The sequence below is a fragment of the Lytechinus variegatus genome, chromosome 3 (assembly GCF_018143015.1).
Source record: "Lytechinus variegatus isolate NC3 chromosome 3, Lvar_3.0, whole genome shotgun sequence".
Taxonomy (NCBI): Eukaryota; Metazoa; Echinodermata; class Echinoidea; order Temnopleuroida; family Toxopneustidae; genus Lytechinus; species Lytechinus variegatus.
Window position 1 is genome coordinate 61633432 of NC_054742.1, and position 27950 is coordinate 61661381.

Consider the following 27950-nt stretch of genomic DNA (forward strand, 5'->3'; position numbering starts at 1 on the left):
ATACGCATCTTGTTCATCACAAACAGTGCCCATAAATTTTCAGGACAAAATGCATGAAAGTTAAAAAAAAAATAGCTCGCGCTTTGCACTCGCACTTTTTATAGGACTCATATATGAATCAAGCTAAGAAGTTACTGCGAGGAGTACCCCTTCAAACAAAGAAAAATTAACTTTGAGCGGCTGATTGGCACCGCCCCCTTATTGGCGAAAGCCGGATCTGCCCCTGTGACAAAAACACACGGAGAACCAAATAATTGTTGCCCCCATTAAGGACACCCAGCGCCCCCAGAAAAAAAAACCGTATAGCTACGCCGATGTAGCCCCCCATAATAATATTATATATATATATATGAATTTCATCATTCACGACAAAGAAAGGAGAAGAGAAAGAAAATGAAAAGAAACAGGGTAAAATGGTATATTAAATAAAAGAAATATTATGTAAATATTATTTTGTATTAAAAGGTCAAAACATTGCTCTTTCGTTTTGTCCACCTTGCAGCTAATTTTTGCCCTTCACTTATGTCTGGTCATTTTTTTTACTCACTACGCCACTGACCACCCCCTCCCACAGAGAACAAAATTTGTGTCAGTCCCCCCCCCCCCCAAACCATGAACGCTGATCGACATCCATGATGGTGACAGTGGTGGCCACGGAAATGAAAATGCAAGTGGAATTTTTGGTGATGATCAAATCGGAGGAATTCGGATCTACTTAATATACTGATAACAATCATAACATAGATTTAACCCCGGGGGGGCCACTTCCATTCACGAGTGGATACCATGCGCGACCATGGGGTCTCGAAAAGCACCCTAAACACGTAATTTCCATATTCTGAAAATGCACCCCTTAACAAGTATTGGCGTGTGAAACCCTACCCTTAACAAGTAATGGAAACAAAACGATACTCTTGGCAAATATTCCCTGAAATGAACCCCTAAACAAGCACAGAAATGTTTTATTGTTACGGGTCCTTCGGTCGTCGGCTTTACCTTATTTGGTTTAGTACGTACGACCCCACCTTCTACACCTCGCGCAAATCGGACTCTAAACACGAAGTGTTGGGACAAAAAGGACATCCTTTATAAAACATTTTAATTTTGTTTTATCATCCCCGCAAATTCGACCCTAAACACGTAATCTTCCTAGCGAATTAGAAACCCTTTTTTCATTATTTTTGTGTTTTTGACACCCTTTTCACGTTACGTACGTAACGTGCCCTGTCGTGAAAAAGACATCCTATTTACGTGGTTTTTTGGTCGCGCATGGTATCCACTCGTCAATGTAAGTGGCCCCCCCCCCCCGGGGATTTAACGTTTGCTGGAAATAAGTGAAGAGACGAGAATCATTTACCAACTCTCAGTAAATGGTGTTCTGTGAATCTCTGCGTAAAAAGCAAAGTGGGATTGATTTATAAATGAAAATTTGAAGAGTTACCGTGCAGATGAATGTTCATTGTATGAAAATTAAGAGATCATGTTGTTTACGTTTACTTGAACATAAACAGTTAACTTTGAAGTGAATTGATGTCAAATATAATGAAAATTAGAAAAAAAAATGTTTGACAAGAAATCCCTGCTTTCAAGGGGAGGTGGGAGCACACTTGTGTTAGAATGGCATATTTACATTTTTATCATACCTCTCCGAAGGGGGGGGGGGCACAGACTGCCCCCCCCCCCTGGATCCGCCAATGCCCCGTGACCTTATATTTTTTTTATCGTCTACCTCCTCTTAGTTTTCCTCTTTTTTCCCTCTCCGTTCCATATTGTTTGCACCGCCATGGAGGGCCGTGGCCCCTACGCCCCCTGGATACGCGTATGATTTATTATTAGGCACATACTGGCTTTTGAAGCATTGTACGTTCGCTAAAGACCTCAACTTGCTTGCTTCTTTTCATTTTGACCCAAATGTAGCAGTCCTCCTCTTCCAAATCAGCTTATGCAGAATGCTAAACAATATTGATCCATGACAAGGACTGATTGAGATTGTTATAATTAATAATTATAGGTCACCACACTCTTTCAATATTCGGAACACACACACACAAAATGAAAAAAAAGTTATGTTTTTTTACTCACTGGTCATTTTTTTGGCAAAAATGTGGACAACAAACTTATTCAACCCCTTGCAGCTTTTATTATGTAAGGGACTGATCTCTCGAGTGGTCAGGATTGTACATTTGTATCTTTAAATCCAAATTTACAATCTAGACCATTTTTTTAAATTTTGAAAAAAGTGTAGCCCTTCCTTAGTTCCTTGACCCCCCCAAAAAAAAATTAAAAAATGAAAACATGTACAGTTTGCCAAAATATGGATAGAATGTGGAAATGAAAAAATATCAACAAAAAACCTTTCAGCCGCTTTAAGCTCTTATTATGAAAAAAAAAACTGATCTTACGAGTGGTCAAGATCATGAAGATTGTAAACTTGGAATTTAAATAAAAATCTTCAACCCTTTTCCGGGCTTACTTTCTAAAGTTCTTCCTCTACTGATATCTGTTTATATAGAGATCAGCGGGATTCTCTGATCATCACACTATCGTACTGATGGGAGGGGGCTTGAGGGCATCGACTCCCAAATTTTCACCACCATGCAGACAAAGAGGAAGAATAAAGGAAAATGGGGGGGGGGGGGGAAAATACCCCCGGGGAATGGGGAAAATGCATCTCTCTCTCCCTCTCTTGTCTTGCTTGTCGTGTGTTGCTGCCCTCTATGTTCGTTGGGTCAAAGGTTGTAGGTGACCGTCGACTCGACAAGACCCGGACAAAACCAGTCCAAATCTTAACACATTTTTGCTGTTTACTTCATTTTTTTGACCGAAATCACTCCAATATGGATGAAGAATATGATGCAATAATTCTAGGAACAGGCCTGAAGGTATTGTAACTTTGAACATTTGCAAGTTAGACATGTTTTTGACTTGTGAAATTATCAATGGGCGGATGCAGAGACTGAGAGTGAGACTGAGTGACAGAGCTTGAGGCTCACAGGCACTAACGTTAGCTAGTCGTCAGTGGACGAACACGAGCTTGATCATCCACTTGGTCCTTGGAAATCTTTGATTCTTGCTTTGCAATGGCTGTGGTGCTTGATTGGGCTTGAGCAGAGTGCTATGCTTAAGGTTACTCCATGTTCGCGCACCTGAAAATTTAATTTAAGTTATGATTAAACATGCTAGTAGTAAGGCTAGGCACGGCCGTAGGTAGTCACTGACACTAGATGGCGCTGTCGCGGAAGTGCTCAAAATTTGTACGTAAGTTACGTCCGCTTGTCAATGAGTGAAATCGCATAGCGATGCGATATCGTCAAAATTAAGCCCCTGTCAGTGCGGATGAATATGATATTTTCTCTTTGTGATTGTCCTCCCGTGCGATGAAAAATATGTCATCGTAATGCATAGGACTTTCGCGAGCTACCGAAGTCCTTTTCGTGCCCCAAATTCCATGAAATCTTCCAAAAATAACCATGAAAGTGTCGGTAAGTCAAAAGTGTCGTGAGTTGCTCTCAATTCTTACCTTATTTAGTTGTATTTCTTGCAAAATGGGTCTCGAAGTGTTCTGGATTTTCCGTTGATTGTGAAACTTGAATTGATTTCCTTTCTGTGTCTTGCAGTTAAATTGCAGCGCGGGGAATCGCAAGGGCTGTGGAAGCCCTTCTCAGTGAGGTTTACAAGCTGAGCTGCCCTTGAATTTGGTCGAATTTCGAGCCATTTTAATCGCGCGCACGGGATGATTAATTAACATAACAATTAGCAGATTAGAGATCAAGATTACGTCACGTACGTGCGTACGTGTGATACACAGAAATGAAATAGAACTTGAATCACACGGAATCACAGTCAAGAAATGCTTTGTTTTCTTTGTTTGCTAAATGATTTCCTGAATTTAGAATCATGAATAAACACCAGAGTAATGACATGAAGGAGATAATCATGGTCATATGAGGAATAACTAAATATTTTCTGAAAACGAGTGAATATGATGGGGCAATAATGTGCATGCACTGGAAAATGAACATTCACCTCACTGTCAGTGCCGTGGTGTCAGTCACTCAGACACAGTGCTTTACTGCCTTTTACTGGCATTTTCTTTGCACTGCCGCCGCCACTGGTTTTTCTTTTGCCAACTAGATTAAAACTCATTTATATATTAATATGTTTATTGCAATTTTTGAATAAATGGTAATACAAAGTGGAAAAAAATGAAGATAAAAATAATTTGGACTAAAATATGCCATCACCCCCCCCCCCTCTAAAAAATACACACTATCTTGAATGACTCGTTTATTTAATTTGCATTGAAAAAATAAATAATTGTATTTATGCACTTTTTTATTTCTCATTCTTTCTGCCAGAATATCAGATGCCATCATGAATAACCTCACCTCCAGATTGAACTCCTAAACATCTTGACAATGACTATCTACTGAGATATCTTGCCTTCTTGAGATTGGAAGTTTTAAGTTCAAGTCAGAGTGACCTAAGGCCCTACTAACAAGAAGAATCCAGATTTACATAAAAACAAATCCCACGAAAGATACAAACTGATTTTACTCTTCATGTGTAGTGTGTATGTGAGACTCTGTGTTTGTGTTTATTTTGAGGAGGACCTCCTGTCTCTGTTTTTATTATTTTATTGACTGAATGAATGATCAATACCTAAAAGTGAGAACTGATTTTTGAGGAGAGTACATTAGTGTATGGTTTTGAGTGAATTTGATTTGAGTAACTGTTTTTCTTTATTATTTTTCTCATAATTATTATTTTTGCCTTTTATTTTCTATTTTCAGTTATATATTGTCAGTTACATTAAGTTGAACTTCCAAATTTGATCAAAGTGTTCAATTCTTGGGATAGAATTTTATCAGGTAATAAAACTGAGTTTGATAAATCTAAAAAAGGACACTGAAAAAATATGAACACTTGGAGATGCTCACTAAGAAGAGGAAAAAACATGAAAGGAAATGGAACTTAAGTGGATGTTATAGCATGCCTTTCGCAGATCTCCAAGCACCAGGAATCATAGGCGGCGGAAGTGGGGGGGGGAGTATCCCCCTAAATTTGAGGTGGGGAGGGGACGATTCCATCCCCCTCAATTTTTTGTTGATAACCTTATTTTTTAATTTTTTTTGGCTTGTCAATTTTCAATTTTGTTTCCTGTGTCCCCCCCCAAGATATTATTTGGTCACTATCTTTTTTTTTTCGGGGGGGGGGTCAAAAGATTTTGGCTTCCCCCACCAATGCCAGGAATGTTGATGTTCACCTGAGAGTTGCTGAAGTGGAATCTCCGTTTGTCTGTGAACTTGTTATAGAGAATGATTATTCCAGGACAAGTTAGATGATATTACCCAGCCCATAGCATACATCCCAACAATGGAATGGAGGCAATATACCCCTGTAATACATGAAGTATCATATCTTTAGGTTGGTTTGGAAAGTAAGTCCTCTAGTCAATATTAATGTCTGCCCAACAAAATGGTACTATCTGGCAATTTGGTGGTTCAATCACAAGCAGAAAAAGTTTAGTAAATTGACACTAGTAAGACAAACAAATATAATACAGCCAAACTGTCTGACCCCTTACTTGACTACTGACTTAACTAATTATTGAAAAATGACAAGGGATGCTTAGGCCCTTTGTAAACATTTCATTCACAGACTGAAGCAGATGACTAGAGTTCATACATTCATGAAGATGAAGGAACATCAAAATGATTATTACAATTTAGCAAATATGAATTTATAACACTGTCATGGTTATAAAAAATAATGAATTTCTATCAAGTAAAATGACAATACAATGTAAGACATAACTGCAATAAAGTAATTTCATTTCCAAAAGATATCTTCCGTAATTTAATAACCAAATTTCTTAAGATAATATTTCTTCTGCACAAAGTGTATGAAATGCTCAGTGTAAATCATGCTGTTTATAAATCTCTAGGAATTTTTTTTTTTTCAAAATGAAAATACATGTAAACTTAATCAAAACCAGGGGTGGTGGATCCAGGATTTATCCTGGGGGGGGGCATTCTTTGATGAAAATTGCGTATTTTCATTACATCTTGACTGTAGCTCTCAAAGGGGGGGGGGGGATGAGCTAGATGTGCCCTCCCCCAGATCCACCAGTGATAAAAATCAACATTTATGAAAGATTGCATACCTTATATTCTGAATTGGTAAATTCAATGCATATGTCTACAAAATGAAACTGACATGTTTGGATTAATTGCTTATTTTTGTTTCAAGAAAGAATTCATCAATAACAGCTTAGAGTTATTGAGAAAACATGAAGAAAAAATAATATTCTGATATGCAATAACTATATCTATTTTATATATGCTTTTTTTCCCAAAAATTTAATCCTTGACATGGGGGGGGGGGCTGGTTTAGTAGTCAAATTCACCCCCCCCCCCCGTTAAGTAAAATGCTTTATCAAAATAAGATTATGCTATCATTTATAAATTACTGCATTTTGGAGCCCATTAAAATTCAAAATGAATCATAGAGGGCAGTGCCACACCTTATTCACTGAAATTAAGGAGGGGCATGCACAGCTGAAAAACTATCAGCAGGGGCAATAATTTTCACTGCAATGTTAGATATCCTAAAAAAAATCCTGAAAACACATAATTAAAATGAAATTAAACTCCCAGGAAGTGCCCCTGTATACTATTACAGCCCTTGACCTGTATATTCTCAAGGGGTTCAATAATTCCTTCTCTTCCCTTGTAGAGTCGGTTCGGGTGCGAATGTGTCTGAAAAAAAATAAGTAAAAAAAGGATTATTAGTAAACATTGTAGATAGAACAGAACATATAATTTTTAAAAAATTTAGCAAGCAAAAACAGATTGATCTGGCATTGGAAAATAAAAGGAAATTAATTAACACCGCCCCACCCCCCCCCCCCCCGCATCAACATTTTTTTGTTGTTTGCTTCTGCTTGCAACTTTATAAATTTACCCGATACACCTTTCAAAACTTTTGGCTCCATTATCATGATTATGCCACTGTTCAAGTATTATTTATTTGGAAACCAATGCTAAAACTATAAGGTGAAATGAAATTATATAAAGAAAAAAATATATATTTCACAAAGTATAAAATCATAATGAGGTAGGTCATGTTGAAATTAGACCCTGGACTGGACTAAAAAATAGATCAAGTGTAGTGTAGACCAAATGTAAATTAGACAAAGTGTAGACCAAATGGCAATTAGAATTTTTTTTAAACCAAATGGGTCAAGCCCATTTGGTATATGTATAAAGACTAAAATATATGTATATAAGTTAAAAAATATAATTAAGTAGCCTAGGTTGTGCTGAAATTAGACCAACTGGACATTTCACAAAATGAGAATTAGACCAAGTGTAGACCAAATGGGTTTAGCCCATTCGGCATTAGACTAAATGAGAAGTGGGCAAATTGCATGTGAACCAAATGAATATACATATTTACAATGTGGAACTGCATGATATAAAGCCAATTTTATGTACCAGTATTTGACAAAGTAAAAAAATATATAATTATGTAGGTAATATGCTGAAATTAGACCAACTGGACATTTCACTAAATGAGAATTAGACCAAGTGTAGACCAAATGGCAATTTAGTTGACCAAATGGGTTTAGCCCATTTGGCATTAGACCAAATGACAAGTGGGCAAACTGCATGTAGACCAAATGAAAATACACCAGAAAACACATTTCACAAGTTGGGACTGATATAGAGAGCCGTAGCAGACGACGGAGATGGGTACATGATCTGCGTCCGCAAAAAACGCGCACGCATCTATGTACTAACATGAAAAACAGCATATGGGACGATCTGACTAAAAATCGCACATGCGGGGCTATTTGAGAGTCACAGCAGAGGACGGCTAGCAGACGCCGACGGGCGTGCGCATTTAGCGAGCACATCGTGATCGTTTAAACTATCGATAGTAAGGACAGTGCATAAACAGGGACCCGCGATGTCTATGACTTTTTCGACCCATGTTGGTGCTATGAAATTGCTCTTTTTTGCAGTTTAAATGAATTTTACGTAAGTTTTAAGTGGTTTCACATGACAAATTAGATATTAAGAAATTTTTTGATATCATTCTTGGGGACAACAAACACATTTTGAAATTCTTGTTGTCCTGCCTAGTAAGGCAGCTAGTTAGCATGGTTAGGTTTTTTTCAATTCAACAAATTCTCTGTCTCGTGTTGAAAAATGATTCTTGTCGACTTGAGAGTTGAGTTGAGATGAAGTGCGATGTTGTTTTTTTTATGAGAGAGTAGTAAGGCCTAACGGGGCCTTTTTTAATTTCTTGGATTCGTAAATTTCAGTACTAAGCTAACTAGATCTAGATCTACGTATAGATTACCAAAAGCTTCGGTCTCTGTTATTTGTTCAGCTGAACTCCGTTGGCTTCACTCACCAAATACAGAGACCGAAGTTCTAGCGCGATCTGTACAGGGGACTTAATGGCCATATGTTTATGTACTTAAGATCGGATAAAACGGGGAAGTGAATTTGCGCGACAGCTGAGGTAAGTCACTGTTTTTGTTTCTTTTAACTTGATTTTTCTCCGTTTTTGGCTATTAATGCCAAGAGGGAATATTGTTTTGCATTTTGGTCGCATTAATTTTCAAAATTTTTATTCATTAAAGACAAAAATTGAACCCCGACGGGGGGATTTTGCATTGCAAGTCCCCTAATGGTGGGTGCACGATAGCGAGCCGTCTGTGTACGAGGAGAAATTTTAAAAAATGTTAAAAAACTCCTCGAAACAGACGGCTGCCAGCTGTGCTAAGTGAATTGGTGCACAGACATTTTTTTTTCAATCTGAAAATGACAGCCTGATGTTTTCTCAAGAAAATCGTATATTTCCTTTCATTATTTAAAGGGGAATCCAGCCTTGCTCATAAATGTAGTGGACATTGGAAAGGAGAAAAATAGATAAAACAGAATGGTGAAAGTTTGAAAGAAAGGAGAAAAATAGATAAAACAGAATGGTGAAAGTTTGAAAGAAATCGGACCAGCAATAAGAAAGTTATGGCTGCTTTAAAATTGAAATCCCTATGATTATGTAGATTTTAAATTGGCAACTGGGTTAGTAAATTATGACAAGAGGCAAGGACAACTTTCCCATAGGCCATGTACTTACATGTAATTATCAGGGATTTGTGGTTTTCTCCTAACTGCCCATTCCCCTGGGGCATTAATCTAAATATAACCCTGGTAGTATATTGTTTAATGTCCTCATGAAAGAAAAATAAAATTTGAAGTAAAACATTTGAAAAAATGACATATTGGCCATTTTATGTATTGGAGTACATGGAAGAGTAGTCCTTGCCTTACATCACTGTGACATCAAATATGTGGCCAGTTTGCAGTCTCCATGGATCTAGGGATTACCAATATTCACAACTTTTAAAAAATCATAACTTTCTTATTACTTGTCAGATAGTGTTCAAACTTTCACCTATCAACTTGTCTGATTTTTCTTATTCCCCTAAGAACAAGTGTTTATTTTGGTTGGATTCCCCTTTAATGAGAAATTTGGTACACTTTCTCAAAATAATATAAGGAACATTATTAACTGAAAGATTTTGTGAAATAAGAAAAAAAATTCATGTTCAATCTTAACTCAAATTGTTAGGTGCGCAGACTTGGGGCCCACAATCATGCTTGAAATATAATAAGGTTTCATGAGGTTCAGTCCTGGATGCAGGATCTTCTGTTCCTCTTATGTCCAGCTCCTTGTGATAAACAGTGACATCTGAAGAATTTGCACCGTGTGGGGGAGGAACCTTATAATCAAATTTAAATTCTGCATCACACCAACAAAAATCAAGTCTCTTTTCAACTTGTAATACATCCTTTGACTATATTTTTCTCATTGTAATTAATTATTTGTCTCATCTAGGAATGTGTGCTGAGTGGCATGTTATCTGTAAGTGGCAAGAAGGTACTGCACATGGACAGACAAAAGTACTACGGAGGAGCCAGTGCATCTATGTCACCTCTGTCTGAGGTAATCAGTTGTAAATTTTCCCATTCACAAGCCCATATTTTGAAGTCCAATTTAACTTAGGCCATGGTCTCAGTGCTAAAAAATAAGGGGGAAGCAAAAGATGTCAAAATTGTTTTTTACATTGTATGTTTAACTGTGGTCAATTTCTTCATTCTTTAAGTTAAGGAAACTGTCATGTTTGTCATCCCTAGACAGAGCTTAAAATTTACTTGAGTGTCGCACGAGCTGGTGACATTTAACCTTTACTTTGTACCGTGATTGGCAATCCATAGTTAAACCACAGTTTCAAATCATCGTTTGAATTAAACCCAAGTTTGGAATATATACCATAGAATTAACTGTATAATTGTTCCTGGACAAAGTGTAATGCAACTGACCAGAGATTTTCCATCTCCTATGAATGCTTGTTTAATTATTTAAGTATATTTCAAATATATTTGTACAGTCATATCTTTCATCATTTTTTTTTATGTGTGCTTTATACATGTAGCTGTTTAGCAAATTTGATAGGCCCGAACCAGGAGACAAATATGGTAGACAAAGAGACTGGAATGTTGATCTAATCCCCAAAATCTTGATGGCTTCAGGTAAGAGATAATATACAACACTGGGATAGTGAGCTGATTAAAATAATAAGGCAAATATCAATGAGCATGACATTGAAAATTCATTTGAAATTGCATGTTGAATGTAAAGGAAAGGAACCTTTTAAGATTTTAAAAGTTAGTGACGGTTTGACATAAAACCTCTTATTTGCATGAGGGTTTAATATGAAATTGAGCAAAGCTTTGAAATAAAGCCTAATAATTTTTGTGTCACCTGCATAGCAGAGCGAGACTATTTTCTGCGCCGCTTTTCTGATGGCGGTGGCAGCAGCGTCGACATTGAAATATTAACCTAAGGTTAAGTTTTTGAAATATCATCTTAAAGGACAAGTCCACCCCAACAAAAACTTGATTTGAATAAAAAGAGAAAAATTCAACAAGCACAATGCTGAAGATTTCATCAAAATCGGATGTAAAATAAGAAAGTTATGACATTTCAAAGTTTTGCTTATTTTTAACAAAATAGTTATATGAACGAGCAAGTTACATCCAAATCAGAGAGTTGATGATGTCACTCACTATTTTGTTTTTTATTGTTTGAATTGTACAATATTTCAATTTTTACGAATTTGACGATTGGGACCTCCTTGCCTGAAGCACAAAATGTTGAAATAATGGAATTCCACGTGTTCAGGGAGGAATGAAACTTCATTTCACATGGCAATGACAAGAAAATCAAAATATTTCATATTTCAAAGAATAAAAAAATAATTTTTTCTGTTCCACGTATTTCCATACACATGGTACCAAGTACGGAAAAAAAATCAATGCAACGCCCAACGGTCGGAAAACAGTTGCATACAGGGGTCCATTATGACTACCACCATGTGCAATTTCGAATGTACATGTGTCCCCTACAGATATCACAATTCTGTGATTAAATAATTCGAATTACACAGGAAATAAATCCCTGAGACTTGTCACCTAGCATTGGTGAGTTGTCATTCGGCTTTGCTTTTCAAAACGGCTTATTAACTTCCAAAATAAGTTACCTTATTTATTAATTATAACTAAAAAATCATTTATTTTCTTTTTCTAGGGGATGAGGTATTATATCAGACCATAAATCATCAAAAAAAGCTCAATCTATTTTACAAGGCTGGCGGCAGGCTCACGCATTGGCGCTTTTACTAGCTAGCCAGTTAGAGCTCTGTCTCTGCCAGAGCTCTGGGGACAATTCACTCAGTAAAGGCCTCGATGATGGTGATTTTCTGTTTCAGACAGAGTTTACATTTCATGAATATTATTATTCATATATATATGTATATTTAAGTTCTTAAAGAATACATTCTAACTGAATTTAGACTCCCCAATAGAGAAATGAAATTTTCATGGAGATCTGCGTTTTCAAAGAACTTCAGGAAAAGTTAAGGGATGTGGGCCTTTATTACATGTACATGGCTGAGTACAGGGTATTGTACTGGAATAGATGGAGTGGAAATTAAATATTGAATTCATTTATATCCAGGTCCAACTCACAGTCACACACACACCCACATCCACCCACACACACCCACATCCAAGATTCTAAGCATGAAAAATAACTTTAAAAATCATACAATATTGAACAAAAAGGATTAATTCATTAATAAGTTGTCATATCAGGGGGGAGCTTAAGAGAACACCCTTCCTGGTACGACTGTTACAACAACTTCATCAACAATACAAAACAGAAAAGAGAAGAAAATAGAGACAAAATTTGTCAAAATACAAAACAGTAGCATTTAAAAAGAGTCCCCAAAAATTTGCCCCAAAAATTTAAAATGGAGCCCCTGAAAAAAAAAATTGTCAGTGACTTAAGTTTAAGCCAAAGTCAAAACCTAACTCAAACAGGTTTTGATAACACACAATCTAATTACAAAACATTGTAAAACGATTACAAATACTTCCTTTGGTTGTTGATTGTAACTTTAAAGTACATACATTTCCTCCATCTGTTTTGTTAATTGGACAAAAAGCTCCCCTTGTATGTTGAAGAAGAGCTTTTTGCAGTGCTCCTCTACCGCTCTCCTTAAAAGATCTAGGAGAGCTATTTATTGCTCCCCTCATAATTATAAAACTGAGTCCCTGATTTCTGGTTCATGACTCCCTCTCGGAGACTACATTTACATGTATGCTCTGAAAAAGGGATGGTTAGAGCTTTGGAGCCTAGTTGTTCTTTGGGAGAAGTACCTCGAAGGGGAAGACAAAGTCTGAATGTCCTGGCTGTAGAGGAAGATCTTGTGCCAGGAAAGATCTACAATGGCTTTCATTTTCATGCCTCTGCCCACTGTAGATGTAGGTGGTGCCTGAGGCATTGCGTTTCTAGGTGGCCTGTCTGTCCCTCCGTCCTGTTTTTTGTTCCAAAGATAATGCAAGAACCTTTCAGCAGATTGACTACAAAATGTGGATCATGTATGCCTGTTTTAGGTGTGACAATGACCTGCTGGGTACTTTTTCATGAAAGATGTCAGCACTAACAAGTTGTCATTCTCCGACAGTTACCATAGTAACAGCCAGAGGCCAGTGCTTCTCTGTCAATCAAATACTGAAATAGTCAGCACTGACGATTAAGTCGGTGCTGACAACTTTCATGAAACACCCACCAGATTAGTTTTTAGGGTATGAAGGTCAAAGTTGCGTGGTCTCAGAGGTCATCATTTTCCTTAAAACTCTTGTTTTGGTGATATCTGTCAAAGAACCCTCTGACGTATCAACTTCATATTTGGATCGTAGGAGTGTTAATCTAGGTACTGTTGGATAATTTATTTTTTGTATTTTGAAACAGAAAAAGCAAAGGCAGAATATTGAGCAAAACTGATTCTGACTAAGACAGAAAATGGTCTTTTATCAATAAATTAATCAGGAATGAAATGTAAAATTATTTACGTATAATTTTTGGTTTGCTTTACAGTTAAAAATAATAGGCATTTGTATAGCGCCATCTATCTAGAAATATTCTATTCCGAGGCACGTTTAGGGTTGTTATACCCCGGCTTTAGCTCGAGCTGCCTTCCTTTCAGCGCTCATGCATTTAAGGAATAATCCTGCCGGGTTCCCATTCACCTCATCTGGGTTGATTGCGGCACAATGTGGATAAATTTCTTGCCGAAGGAAATTACGTCGTTCCTGGGATTCAAACCCACTACCCTTTGTTTCAAAGTCAGAAGACTATTCCACTGGGCCACTACGCTCCACAATATATATTTTTAGAATTTTAAATGTTTTTTCTGTGTAATGGTTATTAACAACCTGTGAGAAAACTAAAAATGAAAAGAATACTCTCACTCTCAGTAAGAATTTATTAGCATGAGTTATGCTGTCACTTGTTCCATTGCCGATGGAAACAAAATAATTGTGATCTGATCATGGTACTCCATTATGACAGACTTTTATAATAAGCGTAGAACAAGGGAAAAATCCTGCATGTTTGATCTTTTCCTAGAAAATGCATTTGATTTTCAAATTTTCGTCTCTCCTCATAGGTCAGCTGGTGAAGTTGTTAATTCATTCTGGAGTTACCCGATATCTAGAGTTCAAGCAGATAGAAGGCAGTTATGTGTACAAAGGGGGAAAGATCTTTAAAGTTCCAGCCAATGAAAAGGAGGCATTATCATCATGTAAGTACCATTTCAATTTCATATTTCTAACATATATGAAACATGAGTGATCGCAGCAAGCGATGATTTTGAGGAAAATGCTTGAAACTCCTGATTGTTATTAAGCCATCATACATGTAATTACAGATCTGACAAAGTGTACTTTCACCAAATGTTGTGAAACAAATGAATTTAGACTGAAGCCTGATCTATTATTGTATCCCCCGGAGGATACTATGGATTTGGCCTTGTCTCACCGCGTCCGCCGCTGCCGCAGAGATTTCCTTTCTATCAGCTGCATTTCTTCTCTGATCTTCTTCAAATTTGGCATGAAGGTTGAGTATGGTATAGCGAGGAAGCCTAACGATTTTGGTGTAGGCGGAGGTCACATGGTAAGGTCTAAGGTCATTTTGAGGTCAACATTAAAGTTTACATGCAAGACTCTTTAATATTACACCTTACTCCGCAACCGTAAGTCACTTTCAACCAAACTTGGTTGGTAGATGGACTTGGGGGACCTGCATGTTAGGCTGCAGTCGGAGGTCACATGGTAAGGTCAAAGGTCATTTTCAGGTCAACGTTAAAGTTTACATGCAAGACTCTCTTATGACACCTAACTCTGCAACCGTAAGTCACTTTTCAACCAAACTTGGATGGTGGATGGACTTTGGGGACTTGCATGTTATGCTGCAGTCGGAGGTCGCACAATAAGGTCAAAGGTCATTTTCAGGTCAACCTTACCTGCAACTCCGCAACCGTAAGGTGCTTTTCAACCAAACTTGGATGGTAGATTGACTTGGGGAACCTGCATGTTATGCTGCAGTCGGAGGTCACATGATATCGATTTTGGTGTAGGCGGAGGTCACATGGTAAGGTCTAAGGTCATTTTCAGGTCAACATTAAAATTTACGTGCAAGGTTCTTAAGGCAAGTGTTATTCCATCCCAGTCATATTACATTGAAGTTTCGATACAATTCTGTCGCATGCCCTCGCGAATCACGATATTTCTGGTTAAAGTCGCCCTCGAAATCACCCAAAATCAGGCTTTCGGGGGCGACATAACATAAATATCGCCCCCGAAATTATTGCAGAGCAATAACAACTCAGCGGCCCAAGAGCGCCATATGCTCGAGCTCTACTTAACATTTAAATGTAATAAAAAATCTGCACTCAAAATCATGAACAAGCCTTGGAAATAGCGAGGAGCACAGTTTCAAATTCCGAAATTGCGTCTTTTTTCCTGTACCACATTTTTCCATACACATGGTATGAAAAGAAAAAATAATTTCAACGGTCGGAAAACGGTTGCATGTATAGGGGTCCATTATGCTTACCACCATGTTTAATTTATTATGCACATTTTCCCCTACAGATATCACAATTCTGTGATAAAATCATTTGAATTACACAAGAAATAAATCCCAGAGTCTAGTAACCTCGCAGTGGTGAGTTGTCATTCGGCTTTGCTTTTCAAAACGGCCTAGTAACATCCAAAATAACTTATCGTATTTGCTAATTATAACTTAAAAATCAATTGTTTTATTTTTCTAGGGGATGAGGTAAATATCAGGCAATAAATCATCAAACAAAGCTCCATCTATTTTACAAGGCCGGCAGGAGGCTCACGCATTGGCGCTAGTTAGCTAGCCAGCCTGAGCTCTGTTTCTCTGCCGAGCTCTGTGGGACAATTCGCTCAGTAAAGGCCTCAATGATGGTGATTTTCTGTTTCAGACAGAGTTGACATTTCGGGTATATTATTCAAAACTGCCAACAAAGTTTGATGATTTCTTCATTGTCATGTATATTTAAGTTATTAATGAGTTCATTCTCACAAAATTTAGACTCCCCCATAGAGAAGTGCAATTTTCGTGGAGATCTGCGTTTTCAAAGAACTTCAGGAAAAGTTAGGGTATGTGGGCCTTAATCACATGGCCGGGTACAGGTTATTGAATTCATTTATATCCAAGTTCACCTCACAGTCACACGCACACAAACACACCCACATCCAAAATTCTAGGCATGAAAAAAAATAAATTAAAAAATCATACAATATTAAACAATAAGTAATAATTCATTAATAAGTGAACAGGTATTCCTCAAAATAAAAAAAATGTAGCATTTGAAAAGACCCCCCGAAATGCAAAAAGTAGCCCCCGAAAGGTAGAAATGGAGCCCCCAAAATTTTACAAAAAATTGAAAATGGAGCCCCCGAAAAAAAAAAAGTTAATTTTTTCCCTGGCTGCTCTGTCTTTGATGGCAAATCAGGCAAACTTCTACAGATTCAAATGATATGAGAGTTCTATTTAGGCAACTCAAAAGTAAGACCCAGCAATGCGTATTGTCCACTTTCTATGGTGTATTTTATCTGCTCATGTTCCTTAGGCCCTTTGTAATAGGTTATAGCCCCACAAGGAACTGGCCAGCATCTTGTCTCGGCCAGTACTATCTGTTCACCACATTCAAAGCAGTGGGGGAATGGCAGAAAGCCCCTGTCAAAGGACAAATAGCTCTATTTTGATGTTTGGCTGTAAACATAATTTGTATAAAAGTTTTTACAAACTCACATTTTTTTAAGCTATTTTGGTGCAACATACAAAATTATGCTTGTCTTCAGAACTGCCTACCCGAGCATTGCTTATTTCATCTCATAAGATGCCTGAGACTAGAAGGAAACAAGTGAAGAAACATTGTGGTGAGAGTATTGTGTAACACGAGGGGGGGGCTCATGTCCCCTCCCCCAGCCTAGTTAGCATGAAGAGTTACAGTTCTCACGAGCCCATTTCAGATAAAGATGCGTTTACGTTATACACGAAAACAATCAAATAGCCTGTGATTGTTTAAAATTCAATTTGCGTCAGATATTTTGGTTTGATTGCAAATATTTTTGCTACCTGCACCAGGGGGCCGTTTCATAAAGCTGTTCGTAAGCTAAGAGCGACTTTAAGAACGACTGGTGATCCTTTCTTACGCGCTAAACCGTCGCCAATGAATATACCATGTACTACAAGAAAGGATCACCAGTCGTTCTTAAAGTCGCTCTTAACTTACAAACAGTTTTATGAAACACCCACCAGAACAACTAATCATTCACTTCAGTTGCACCTTTTAAGATCTTTTTGCATTGAAATTACTATTACAGCCCTGATGGGAATCTTTGAAAAACGCCGCTTCAAGAGTTTCCTCAACTATGTGGTTGACTTTGAAGAGGAAAACCCTAGTACCTTTAAAGGAGTAGATCCGGATAAAACCACTATGACTGAGCTATATAAAAAGTATGGTTTGGATGAAAACACACAAGGTTTTGTAGGACATGCGATGGCTCTCCACCGTGACGATGAGTAAGTATATTCAGGGTTCCCATGGTCATGGAAAATCCTGGAAAAATTTTTGGTCCTGGAAAGTCAGGGAAAAGTCAGGGAATTCGGAAAATTTGTGAAAAGTCATGGAAAAGTCATGGAATTGCATAGTTTACCTCTTGGCTATGGCAGCTTTCCATTTTGTTGTGTCTCGCAAAGTTCTCACATACTTAATTATCATACTCTGCTGTGTCTGATTTTGGAAACCGTGCCAGAAAGCAAGTCGTGAAAACCAGCAATTTAGTCATGGAAAAGTCATGGAATTCTGTTTTCAAATTTCTGTGGGAACCCTGATATTTGATGTTTTGTTTTTCCAGTTTTCAATGAGGAACTGATGATTCTGATGAACTGATTCTAAAAGGTTGAATGATATGTCTATAATTCAGATATGTTGTACAGACATACAAAAACATGAATGTTATGGGTATTTGTAAGCATCACATAGTTGCGTCAATTAAATCAAAGGGTGCTTCCTAAAGTTGTGCAGATAGAAGTTTTACAACATATTTTGTACAAATGATTACTGCAGCTCACCGATGATATTTGGAGCCTGGCACACACAAAAATTGCTGCTGCCGCTATTTTTTTTTCTCATGTGATTGTTCTTGTGCACAACATGTAAATCCCCTTTCTCAATTGGTTGTGCGACTGCTTGTAACCGTTGCAATTTTCTTTGGCACAAAATATTTCAGGATTTTACGTATATTTCATTAAACATGTTTGGGAACCTTTGTTGCAAATTTAAAGAAATTTGAAGGGGATCGGATGTAGGATTGTGACAATAGTTGATAATTGGTTATGGATCGCCCCAGTACTCTTATAAAAATAAATACAATTTATGGAATGTTGGTCTTACACACATTGTCAGAATAATGCTGAAAGTTGAATGTTTGATACTGTTTGATGACTTTTTTTTCTTTTTTTTTTTTTGCCTTTTGTCAATAGATACATTAAACGGCCTTGCAAGGAGACAATATTGAGAATCAAGTTGTATATTGATTCTCTTGCTAGATATGGCAAATCTCCATATATATATCCTCTGTATGGATTGGGAGAACTCCCTCAGGGTTTTGCCAGGTGAGTATTACAGATAATTTACATTAAATGGACATTTGCATAACGCCATCTAATCTGTTCCAAGTAGGGCTGGGACTAAAACCCTGGTATCCGCGTCTCGCCTGGAAGCCTTGGGTACCCGGCTAGAAAATTCATTACCCGATGCCTGAAAACGAATACCAGTATAACGTACATGTTTTTTTATTTGTGTTGCGTAGTGTAAGACTTGATTGTAACTCATGACAAAAGTACACAAGTCTCATTTTGAATCTCACCAATTCCCCCTCAAAATATCCATTAATCTAGAAGTTTCTCAAGTGATGATGTGACTGAGATCGTTCAGTCGACGCCATGTTACTTTTGCAGCTTGAGCGTATGAAGCGCCAGCCAATCATGTTCATGTTCCTATTTTCAGTTCATCATAAACCGAAAATGGTAACACGATCGTGATTGGCTGGCTCATTCGATGCTCCAAAACCCGGAAATCAATTGACTTTGTGCATGTGGCGATAGATTCTACAAACTCATGTACACGATGCAATATTGACGCTACTTCGTAAGGTTTTGACGGAAAAGCAAGAAGTAATCAAAATTTGCTTACCTGTGTGGTATCGGTGAGAAAATAGATCCTCTGAGAATACCTTTCATAATTCATATTAGATATAGGAAAGTGGAATTCTAGTTGATTTTTGTACGACATGACAGAGTATTGCAGACTTGTTTGATGGAATACTGAATGGGGCACTAGGAGGCTTGCACTGCGCATGCTTACTATATTTTCATTCATAAATTGGCTTGCGGCAGTGGCTGGATGACATCACCTGTGGGTTTTTTCCACCAGTCATATTTCATGCAACATGATATTCGGGTAACAAGGTACCCGACCAAAAATTACCTTGGGTACCCGAAGACAAAAATACCCGAAAGTCTCAGGCCTAGTTCCAAGGCTCACTATTATTAAAGCCCTGGCGGGTGTTTTAAAAAGCTGTTCGTAGGTTAAGAGCAACTTTAAAGAACAACTGGTGAACCTTTCTTATGTAAATAATCACCAGTGAACATCTAATGGTGAATATCATTTGCCACAAGAAAGGATCACCAGTCTTTTTGTAGTTACTAATAACTTACGAACAGCTTCATGAAACAGCCCCCTGAGCCTTGATTCCAATACGTTTAGGGCAAGGCCCCTTTTCAAAAACTATATTTTGATGTTACAGCTCAAATGGGAAAAGTATCCAAGGCCATTTGAATGGGCATTGAGGCCAATTGAGGGGGAATTCAAGGCCATGAGCTTGGGTGGCCTTGAATGATCAAGCACTGATACTCTGGCTGTAGCTGCCTCTTTCAGTGCCCAATATTTGTTCATCCAATCTGGGACCCGTAACACAAAGGTTAGCAATTAATTGCTAAATAAAGTGGCCTATCAAGATCGTCGTTACGTGCACATTTTGCACCATAGACTGAGCAGGAATCAATCACAACCATGTTGGTTGCATTGTGACTTGGTTCATAACATCTGTATTTCTGCCGCTGGGTCCTGCATAATCACTTTTCAAAACCAAATTTTTCAGCATTTCATATTTGCTGCATTATCGAAGGACAGGTATATTTTCATGGTCAATGAAAAATTGGTCATTGAAATAGTCATCTCTGAAAAATGTGCCTCTAGGATATTAAAGAAGTTTATGGAATGCATTCCAAGACCATATTTTTGTCTCTGAAAGTACGTAGTCTGAATACCAGTGCAGTGAATGGCTTCACTTTGTCAGTGGTGCTCTAGTCATTTCTTAAAGTCACAAAAAACTCTGTTTTATGCCAAATTGGAAGTATTTGGGAGGACCACCTCGGACAATTAAACACCAAATGAGACCATTTTTTTATTTCCTTATTTTTAATGTTTACAGTTCACCATGTTTTGGATGTAGTCTTGGGGCAAGTTGATGTAACCACTTTTTTCATAATTTGTCATTGGTAACATGAAAATCTAAATCATCATTTCCTATATTTGTTTTTTCTGAAATTCTGTTAAATAGACTTTCAGCCATCTATGGAGGTACATACATGTTGGACAAACCAATAGAGGAGATCGTGATAGAAGAGGGTAAAGTCGTTGGCGTCAAATCTCAAGGAGAAACAGCTAAATGTAAGATGGTGATAGGCGACCCTTCCTATTTCCCTGACAGGGTTGAGAAGAGGGGCCAAGTAGTGAGAGCCATTTGTCTGCTCAACCATAGCATCAGTGAAATACAGGCAGTGAGTTCAGGGCAAATCATCATCCCACAGAACCAAGTTGGGCGAAAATCAGGTATTTTTCTTTTTTCTTACAAGCCTTTATCCATTATTCAAGTATTTTTTACTTAACCCTTAACCCTAAAAAGCCGGCTGTAAGACCCCCACCAAAGGTCTGTTCAGTCAGAGTCTCGTGCAATTTTTGATGCCAAGTTTGTAATACCCAAGTACGTGGTTCCAAAATTTTGCAATATTTTGTTAGTGCATGTCAAGCCCAAATTTTCCCCAAAACATGATATTTTGCAAATTCTGTTTCTAGCTAAAATTTATAAATGTATCATATTATTCTTACTAAGGAGCATTCATTCTTTTCATATTATGTACAATTAGAGGTCTTAGCCCCAGATCACGTGAGCAACACAAAAATTACAGAGGTAGAGTGGGATGTGATCTGCTTAATTTTTCCAAAATAATTAGAATTTTTCTATATGAATTGATTATGCTAATTTATGCATATGACAAAAGAAATTGCCCTTATTAATTAGATATGCCCAAAACTGTCAATTTTCTATTCAAAGACATTTTGTAGGATTCTGATTAGCTGTAAAAAAAAGAGAGAAAGTTGGTGTTTTTAATATCTGACACATTCTTGTTAGACTTTTATTTTTTTTACAATGGAAATCTTTGCTGACATTATTCTGATCATAAACCAGAAAGAATTAATTAAGTTTAGTCAGTAAAAGTAGAAATGATGATCATTTTATGTAACCCCAAAATACAGTTTGCATTGTATTTGGAAATGAATTCAATCTTTTTAGCAATTGGGTCTGACATATACTTGCATGATTTCAGAACGGTGTACTTGGGGGTCCAAAACTTGTTGTGGAAGGAGTTGCGCAAGACTTGGAAGAAAGACTCTTGGAATGACGTGGCACCAGATGCTTGGATTAAAGCTTTATCACAACAGGTGGAAGGTGGATTTGCCCCGGGCCTTTTTTTGGTTAAAGAGAAATGCCAGTAGTTGCAGTAAACACTGATTTCATGAGAAAGTCTGTAAAACCAAGCTTAATTGTCAGAATATCATCGAGGATCTAGATCTTGTACAGTTACATAAACTGAACTTTGTGAAATCTTGAAATCTACGCTGAAAAACGTTCACTCTGAAGATCACCAACACAGATAGGCACATGTGGGACAGTGTATTATTATTGCTGGAATAAAGCAAGCCTTAAAATAAGCACCTGTGAGCCGGGGGCAATTTTTTTTTTAAATTGCCCCCGGCTCACGGGCTTTTTACATGAACCGGGGGCAATTTTCTGGAACCAGGGGCAATTTAAAAAATACATATATATAACGGTGAACCACACCGCAAATTTGTTTATAGTAAGCGCAGCTCCTGCAATTTTTTAATTAGTAAATGAATAGCATATGCTAAGTATTAGGCTTATTCAAACATTTAAGAAATCAGATTTAAATGTTTAAGTGTTTTGACACCCTCACTCCACATCCCCTTTACAACCACACACACATGGGTTTATTTATTTTTTGTCTTTAATGAACCATGATCAATGAACCCCCCCCAAAAAAAATATATATATATTTATATATAAATAAATGAATAAAATAAAAAAGAGAGAGGGATGGTCCATCCCTCTCTCTTTTTTTATCATGGAGAAAGAGAGAATTCAGATCAAATAATAAATTTAGAAAAAAAAATAATTTTTAAGGTTTTTTTTATGGTTTGAATCATGGGAGTGGGTGAGTGTTTGTGTGTGATTGTGGCTGTGAGGTGCACTTGGATTGCATATAAATTATGTTAAAGAAATTAAGAAACAAAATCAATAAATAACTCAGTCTATTCAAATTCCAGCACATAGCCACAGGCTATGTACATGTATTGTAGGTTCACGTACCTTAAGTTTTTCACAAGTTATTTGAAAACGCAGATCTCCACAGAAAATGCCTTTCATTCTGGGAGAGTCTGAATTCGGTGAAAATGTATTCATTAATAACTTAAATATTCATCACAATGAAGAAATCATAAAGTTTTTTGACAGTTTTCAAAATTGAACATGAAATCTAAACTCTATCTCAAATGGAAAATCACCATCACTTAGGCCATTACTGATAGAATTCTCACCCAGAGCTCTGGCAGACATGAGCTCAAAACTGGCTTGCTAACACCACACTCAAGTGCACGCGGCGTCCTCTTATTTTTTTTTAGATGGAGCCTTGTTAGATTTATTGTCTGATATTTACCCCTCTCCAGGAAAGAAATTAAAAAGCTACAATTCACAACTATAAGCTAAGTTATTTTGGATTATTAAGGCTCCGTTTTGACAAGCAAGGTCGGCGACTGTGAGGATAAAAGACTTGCACATCGTATGTGCTGTGAACAGGGATTTATCTCCTGTGCAATTTGAATTACTATATCACAGAATTGTGATATCCCGACTGGAAATGTGTGCATTAGAAATTGCACATGGTGAAGTATGGAAAAACCGCTACCGGAAGAACGCGCGCACATGTATTACAGGAAAAAAAAAGACGGACGTAGCTCACTTTTTATGGTACAGAAAAAAGACGCACTTGGCAATTTTAAACTGTGTTTATCGTAAATTGAAAGTTATTTGATTTTGGCTTTACAGATATTTAAATTACATGTATGATATGGCTTCACTGCTCACTCACGGCGGGCGCAATTACCTGGAAAATATTTGCGCCCGGTCGTCAAAATTTTGATGATTTTGGGGCTTCATGGGCGCAATTGATGGCGTTATGAGCGCGAATTTGCGCTCAGCGCCCACTTATTTCAAGGCTTGGAATAAAGACCCGACGGAAGTGACCGAATCCACGCTTATTTGGCTTATTTCTCAGCAATTACACAATTTCTCCCAGAATCCTTTGGCACATATTTTTTATTTATACAAACAGACACTTGGGTGGTCATTATTTTAGATTCTGTAAAAAGTCATTTTGAGATCGTTACCAAAACTGGAATTTATCTTTAAATGACTGGGCTACTGTATGAGCTGTTATTTTGTGTACATAATTTATGATGGGGTCCCAAGTAACGTTTTCGCAAGCTGTTGAATTCACTCACAATCAATTACATGCTGTTAATGCTTCCCCAGCATTTAACAGCATGGAAAACATTACACAATATATGTTGAAATGTGCTTTACTCAATGCCCCCATGGTGACGTGTTTTCTTTTACATAAATATATCCATGTAAGAACAAGTTATTAAGTTTGAAAAGAGTGGCTTGAATTTTACTTTTTTTTTTAGCTTTAGCTATGTAAATTCATTATGTCACAGTTTGATCTGTAAAAGCAATATTGGGTTTAAAAAGTTGGTATAAATGCAAAAATGTAGAATAAAAACAACAAATAAAATGCACCCCCAGAAAAGCCCCCCCCCCCATTTCTAGATTGAATATCCTATAGTGACATAATGTATATTTGTATCGTTCCTCTGCAGACATCTATGTACTGGTGCTCTCCAAAACTCACAACGTTGCAACCGAGAATTGGTATATTGCTCTCGTAGCTACCACAGTGGAGACTTCTAACCCAGAAGCAGAACTGGAACCAGGTCTTAAACTTCTTGGCCCTATCGCAGAGAAGTTTGTATCAGTAGACGATCAGACGGTCCCTAAAGAAACAGGAGAAGAGAGCCAGGTTAGCATAGTTTCTTATGAACATTGGATGGTATTTTCCTCATTAGACCTGGGGAGCATTTCATCAATATTTTCATCCGACAAGTTGTCAGATCTGATATCTTTCCTTGATTGTGATTAGCTGAGAGGCACTGTTCCTATGGTAACTGTCGGATAAACTGGTACTTGTGGGATAAAAGACAAGTCCTTTCATGAAACGCCCCCCCCAGGTTTTAACTGCAGATTAAACATGAGTTTGGTCAGTGTTCTGCATAAAGGTCTGGAAGCCATGGCCTTGGACTAACTAGATGTCTAAGGACAGGGACAAGCATAATTTCTTATGAACATAGAGTGGAATTTTCCAAATTAAACTTGGGTTCACTTGCAGATTGAAGATTTTAGGGATTATCAAGGTCAGAGGTCACATTGGTCTTTATATTCACTAAATATATTCCTGTGTCAAGTCTTGTTTATGTTCCCTTTAAAAAATTCAGCTACCTAAACATTAATTTAAATGTCAAAGCCGCTTTACATCCATTCTGACAGCTATACCTGTCCCTCAGGTACAATTTCATCAATTCCATCTCTTCACACACTTCACTCTTGTGCCATCTTTACTTATTTTTTGCATCTTCAATTTTAATTTCAGTTGGCTTTTCATGGATTTCTGTCAATTTCTTGGTGTTTAAAGCATAAATATCTCTAATATAAATGCACACTTCAACATCTTTCAATTTATTCTACTGCCTTATTTTTCCTGTTGAACCATCAAGTGCTTGAATCAAAAGTCTAGCAATCAACTTCTTGTTTTTGTTCATTTCAGATTTTCGTCACCAATTCCTACGATGCTACTACTCACTTTGAGACAACCTGTGATGACATCCTGAACGTATACCGCAGAATCACGGGAGAAGACTTTGATTTTAGCAAAATAAATCAAGATATTGAAACAGCGGACTAAAAGAGAGTGAGAAGTTCTGTGTTAGTGTTGGTGGAATGCCTTCTCTGTCACCATTATCCAATCAAAAATGATTCAAATCACTTTATTGGTAGCTCTGTGAGATCCATCTCTACACCAGCTTCATTTAAGAGCTTGGTGCCATGCTGATTTAAAGGATTGGCCAAACACCAACACCAAAAGATCAACACCGAACTTGATTTCACGCAATTATGTATTTCAGCTACCCTTCCCTCCCATACTATTACATAGATTCATGCCACTTCATATCCGGGTAACTGTATCTAGCATTAATTGTATATATTATTTGTTATGAATGTACAATTGTGTGGTCATAAATATATTGGGTTAGTTCTTGGTAGTTAGTGAGAATTGGATGAAGAAGGGTAATATAGCCTCACAATTTTATCATGAAGGAATACAAAACATTGTATACATACCAGAAGTTTGATGATAGGCTGGTTAGTTGTGTTACTGATCAATTTGTTAACCCTGAAGAAAATTGCAGAGAACAGATGTACACCATCTAACTTTACTCATCTCTCTGTAACATTATTATACCTTTATGCAGGTACAACATAGTATGATGAAATATACAACACATATTCATACAACTGAAGTATGATGACAGAAATTAATAGAAAGAAAAGAATTTTTTGTAATGGTTGAATGAAAAGCGAATGTCCTGGTCTTCAAGTGGCATGGAGATTTATTGTATTTGATGAATTTAAGTTTTTGGAAATGTTTGTTATCTGCAATATGGTTAGAAAAAAAGTATGTATTTGTTCATGATACATCTTTCTTTTTACCTGAAAGAATGTTTTTGTGTTGAAGTATAAAGAAAATACCTGAACTTTTCTTTTTTCTATTTCATTGTATGTGTAGCCCTTCTGTTAACACTGTATTTTTATGTATAATCTCCTATAAAATAACAGACACATTTATATAAGTATAGAACAAAATTATTTAATAAAAGAATACCAGCATGCAAAAGGATTTTCATTGTTTTATGTGGCAGTCTGATCGAAGAGATCTGACTCTAATTGAGATATTGCAGTCTTTTATTATTATCCAGATATGAACACATGCCTATTTCATATTTGACAGGTTTAACACTGATTATTATTTTTTTCCTCTTAAAAAGGTCTTAGATTTCAGCAATAAAATGGTATAGAATTACTTGTACCAATATTTTAATTATTATATTTTGTAAACCAAATGGAGACATACACTTATCCAGCAACTCTTACAATGTTAATGAAGTCTTGTTTCATGTACAACTGTGCTGTAATTCACACTTATTTGATGTACAGTTTCCTGTGGTTTCATTAAATACAAAATGAATAGTGGTGGATAGTACAATGCAAACTATTTCTATGATTTATCAGATTATTCTAATATAGTAGATTGCATGACTTTTTGGGTGGAAAAAATGTCATTTGTTTTTCTATGATAGGCCAAGTTGTATTTACCAGTTACCACCAGCAGATATACTAAAGAAAAAAAATGTGAGATTTCGAGGAAGTAAATTAGTGAAAAAGTACTATAGATTTTGTGTGGATATAGATAATATGGTAAGTTATGTTTATTACAGATCTCTATTTCATTATATCTGCAGCTCACTTTCGGTCCGCAATTTCTGTAGCACCCCTAAAATAATGATGGTAAATTGGCAAGATTTATTAATACATACATGTACTTGGGAGAGAATCAGATGTGCTGATCCCCTTTGATTTTACATGTAATCACTCCATGATAATCAAACTACTTTATGGTTAGAAATAGAATTTGTTTAAATTTTACATCTTTATAAAACAAATAATGACATCAATTATTGATACCTACATGTACACAGGAAAGAATCAGATGTGTTGATCACCTTTCATTATAATTGCTCCCTGGTAATCATACTACCTTATGCTTAGTAATAGAATTTGTAAGAAATTTATGTGCATGCACAGCTTTATATTGATCAGTAACATCAATTTTTCCACAAGTGCATCTATTGTTATGCATGTCTTGTAAGTAGAATTTTGTAAAGTAAATATATCTTTATTATATTACTGAAGAAAAGGCAAATTATTTTCAAGCTGAAGATGAAAAATAACATTCCCTCCCCCCCAAAAAAAAAAAAACCTGATACAACAACTTAAGCTTTCCTGAGCATACTGCAGTATAAATTTATTAGAGGTCTGTTTGTGGATAGTCGGGTATTAAAAAATAAAAGTTTACATGGAAAAAGTCATTGCATATCAGTGGAAGTGGATTAGAGATCCTACGTGATTCATAAATACATAGTCCTGTTAAAAATAACGAAAGTACTGGCAGATTCATTTACTTTACATTTCTTTTTAAAGAAACTATCCCTCCTTCACAATGTCTTTGTGTGATTGTGATTGTGATGACATATCCTGTCTGTCTATCAAATTTAGTAACACTTTCCCTTTAATTTTTTCTCAATCTACAAGTTATATGGCACATGTGCACAT

The 27950-nt window shown here is 36.8% G+C and overlaps 1 protein-coding gene across 1 annotated transcript; it reads left to right on the forward strand.

The window, feature by feature from the left end:
* The first annotated feature begins 2723 nt into the window (after positions 1-2723).
* On the forward strand, positions 2724-27790 carry LOC121411569 (rab GDP dissociation inhibitor beta-like). The gene is made up of 9 exons (XM_041604363.1): positions 2724-2882; positions 9916-10023; positions 10514-10610; positions 14093-14227; positions 17346-17544; positions 18508-18639; positions 20649-20920; positions 24326-24525; positions 25327-27790. The coding sequence occupies exons 1-9, from the start codon at positions 2838-2840 to the stop codon at positions 25462-25464; spliced, it is 1326 nt and encodes a 441-aa protein (XP_041460297.1). The 5' UTR covers positions 2724-2837; the 3' UTR covers positions 25465-27790.
* Positions 27791-27950: the final 160 nt, after the last annotated feature.